Source organism: Brassica oleracea, chromosome C8, assembly GCF_000695525.1.
Source record: "Brassica oleracea var. oleracea cultivar TO1000 chromosome C8, BOL, whole genome shotgun sequence".
NCBI lineage: Eukaryota > Viridiplantae > Streptophyta > Magnoliopsida > Brassicales > Brassicaceae > Brassica > Brassica oleracea.
In genome coordinates this window covers 24,360,316-24,364,074 of record NC_027755.1, presented here as the reverse complement: position 1 = coordinate 24,364,074, position 3,759 = coordinate 24,360,316, and the positions used below count along the sequence as shown (strand labels likewise).

Genomic DNA, 3,759 nt, shown 5'->3' with positions numbered 1-3,759 from the left:
AGGAATTTTAAAAATTCCCCAACGGCTCTCTAACGGCTATAATATATCCTCGGAATTCATCGGTTTTTTCTGAGGAATACATTTTTCCTCGGTATTCCATAAGAATATTCCGACGGATTAATATTTCCTCGGAATTCCGTCGGTATATTCCGAGGAAACCAAATTTTGTGTTTCCTCGGAAATTTCTCGGGATATTCCGAGGATTTCATTTTCCGTCGGAATGTCCGTCAGAATACCGTTGTTTTCTTGTAGTGAGTGTTTAGTAAACATGTCTCCAAGTTGAGCTTTAACAATATCTTTCTTCGTGTAGATGAAACCATCTTGTATAACATCCTTAATAGAGTAACAACCAATTTCAATTTATTACATTTATTTTCAATGAAAACCGGTTAGTTGCAATATAAAAAGCATCTTGACTATCAACAATCTAAAATTATAGGACCTTCATGTGTGACTCCAAAATCAGCTAACAAAATTTAAAATCATTTTATTTCTTCAACGATCACGAACATGCTTATTATATGTTAGGTTTCAGCCAATGAATGGGCAAAACTTTTGTTTTATCTTGATTTTCCACGAGATAGGCAAAGATCAAAGGTAACGAACCAGATACCACCTGAATGTCAAGTCAAGTGGCATCTTGCCGAATAAGAGTCGCATCAACCTTAAAAACGAAAATCACAATCAGATTTTAGAAAGATATTTTGGCTTAGAGTACTTTTCAAATTGCGAACAATTCTCAATGCATGGTTGTTACATGAACTGAGATACAAGATCACACTATATGTATGGTCTGATTATCAGGCCTGTCTCAACTTTTCTGTGTATAATTTTAAAAAAAATTGAAACAAGGGCCCTAATTTTTTTTTTGAAAAAGGCCCCAAATACAAGCTAAAGTATTGTCAAAAAAATTTGGACCTGGTCTGATTATATGAGTGGCTGCGCAAGATAGATTAATCTTTCATCGAGACGTCATATCGCTCAGTAGGCCTGGGCAAAATAACCGGAACCGAAGAACTGAACTGGAACCGAACCGAAATACCCGAAACCGGAATCGGACCAATACCCTCAAATATCCGAACGGTTCTTATATTTTTATATCCGAAATAACCGAACCGAACCGGAACCGAACCGAGAACCGAACCGGTACCCGAATATATAAAAATATTAATTATATATACATATAACATCACTAAATATATATTGTTAATTTAAAATTCTATTAAAAGTATCTGAAAATAGTTGAGGATAACTAAATTATTATAAAGTATCCAAACTACCCGAAAGTATCTGAAACTATCCGGATAGTTTTATCCGAAATGTCCAAAGTAATCCGAAATATCCAAAAATTTTATGTAAATCATCCTAATTATTTAATATTTTACCCTAAATAACCGATATTTTATCCAAATTATCCGAACTATCCGAACTATCCGAACCCGAACCGGATCCAATGAGAACCGAACTTTTTCCGGATATTTTCCGGTTCCTACATTTACTATCCGAACCGAACCGAACCCGAAACTATCCGAACCGAACCGAACCGAAAATAGATCAAGTACTAAATGGATCCTCTAGCCCCTATCCGAACTATCCGAAATACCCGAACCGAACCGAACCGATACCCGAAATGCCCAGGCCTATCGCTCAGGATCGAAATAGAATGTGCACTCTATATTTGATATTTTCATCAACCGGTTGCAACCAATTGATACCAATTATGGAAACCGTCCGGTACAATTATTTAAACCCGATTAAAATAATTTTATTTCACAAGAACTAAAACCATAATAACACTTCACAGCCGGTTTAGTTCAGATGTCGTCGCTAAGACAAAAGTAGGCAGCGACCAAACCATCAGTTCAAAGAAACCTAATTTCCACCGTCAGCTAAATGTCCGAACTCAACGAGGCTCCATCTCCGGCTGATGAAGAAGAAGTATGGAGCTGGGGCGCAGGCACGGACGGCCAGTTAGGGACTTCCAAGCTGCAAGACGAGCATCTCCCGCAGCTTCTCTCGCTGACGTCACTTCCTTCCATCTCGATGCTCGCCTGTGGCGGCGCCCACGTCATCGCCTTGACTTCTGGTTGGTAAACACCTAATCTCCACTCAGTTTGAGTACTTTATTATATTCTGATCCAACATTTAAAGTATGCTCTTTTTTTTCCTTTTGCAGGTGGTAAGGTGTTCACATGGGGAAGAGGAAACTCTGGTCAATTAGGACATGGGGACAACCTCAACACTTCATTGCCAAAGCCACTATCTTTCTTTGACGACGACTATTTTATATCTCAAGCTTCAGCCGGATGGAGTCACTCTGCTTTTGTTTCAGGTCAACTTAAAATGAAAATGTTTTGTAATTTCACAAAGAGAGAGATTGATCTCACTTGTCTGTTTGTATGTGTAGATTCTGGTTGTCTTTTTACATGTGGGAATGGCTCGTTTGGTCAGCTTGGTCATGGTGATAACATCTCACTCACCTCTCCAGCTAAAGTCTCTTACTTTGTTGATAAGAGTGTGAAGATGGTAGCTTGTGGTATGCGCCACTCACTTGTCTTGTTCGCAGGTAAAAACATCTTCTTCATACGGTTTTGCGAGGATAAAAAACTGTTTCTCCATTTGATTTGTCTTTGTGGTCTTCAGGGAATCAAGTGTGCGGATTCGGATCCGGAAAACGGGGACAGCTAGGTGTGTCATCAGACAGAACAAAATCAGTTAATCTTCCATGTGTTGTCTCTGGACTAGAAGGTGTTGAGGTTGTTCGTGTAGCAGCTAGTGGAGATCACAGTGCAGCTATATCTGGTTTGGTTAATCCTTTGACTCTCTTCATGCTCAGATTCATTGATTGATTCAAATCATGTAATTGTTAAACCATGTCTTCTGGTGTGCTTGACCAGCTAATGGAGAGTTGTTCACCTGGGGAAGAGGCTTCTGCGGCAGCCCTGATGTTCAAACCCCTCAGTGTTTGCCTTCGTCTCAATCTTTCAGAGAAGTTGCTTTGGGATGGAATCATGCTTTACTGCTAACCTGTAATTTCCATTGTGGATGCATCAGTAACTTCCATTAGCTCTCACTGAACTCATTCCTCTGTTGATGGACTTGTTGAAACAGTTGATGGCAAAGTGTTGAAGCTTGGTAACACCCTTGATAAACAAAACGAGAAGCAACAGTTGCAAGAAGATTCCTCTGAAACTCTCTTGGAGAAAGTTATTGGTTTTGATGGAGTTGAAGTTCTGCAGATTGCAGCAGGAGCTGAGCATTCTGCTGCTGTAACAGGTAAATGGGGGAGGGAGGGGGGAAAATGGGCATTTAATTCCCGAAGTATTTGAAATCCGCAGTTTTAATACTCAAGTATTGCTTGTGCATATTTATTCTTCAACTAATAGTTGACTGCGCAAAATTGGGAACAAAATAGTCAACGGTTAACTGATGAACGGAAAATAACGGTTTCCGTCAACTTTTTAACGGTAGAATATTCTAATCATGATTTTGCGCAGTCAATGATTAATTGGGGAATAAATATGCGCATATAATACTTGAATATTTAATTTTCCGATTGAAAATACTTGAGGAATTAAAAACTCATTTTTTTCTTTATATTTCGTATAAGATTGAAAGTCACTAACATCAATCCCTTTAAAAAAACACATAAGTAAAAATATTTTCAAGTTAAATAAAATCATTATACGAGATATTTACCTTTAGAAATAGATTGTTGATTTTTTACAATGACATATAAAATAATACAAAATAATTACA

The 3,759-nt window shown here is 38.1% G+C and overlaps 1 protein-coding gene across 1 annotated transcript in view; it reads left to right on the top strand.

The window, feature by feature from the left end:
- The first annotated feature begins 1,796 nt into the window (after positions 1-1,796).
- Positions 1,797-3,759, top strand: part of LOC106311885 (ultraviolet-B receptor UVR8-like) — a 4,719-nt gene continuing 2,756 nt past the window's right edge. The window contains exons 1-6 of the mRNA XM_013749208.1: positions 1,797-2,086; positions 2,177-2,332; positions 2,408-2,566; positions 2,644-2,802; positions 2,898-3,029; positions 3,112-3,276. Coding sequence (XP_013604662.1) covers positions 1,894-2,086; positions 2,177-2,332; positions 2,408-2,566; positions 2,644-2,802; positions 2,898-3,029; positions 3,112-3,276 — 964 coding nt within the window. The 5' untranslated portion in view covers positions 1,797-1,893. The remainder of the gene's footprint in view (positions 2,087-2,176; positions 2,333-2,407; positions 2,567-2,643; positions 2,803-2,897; positions 3,030-3,111; positions 3,277-3,759) is intronic.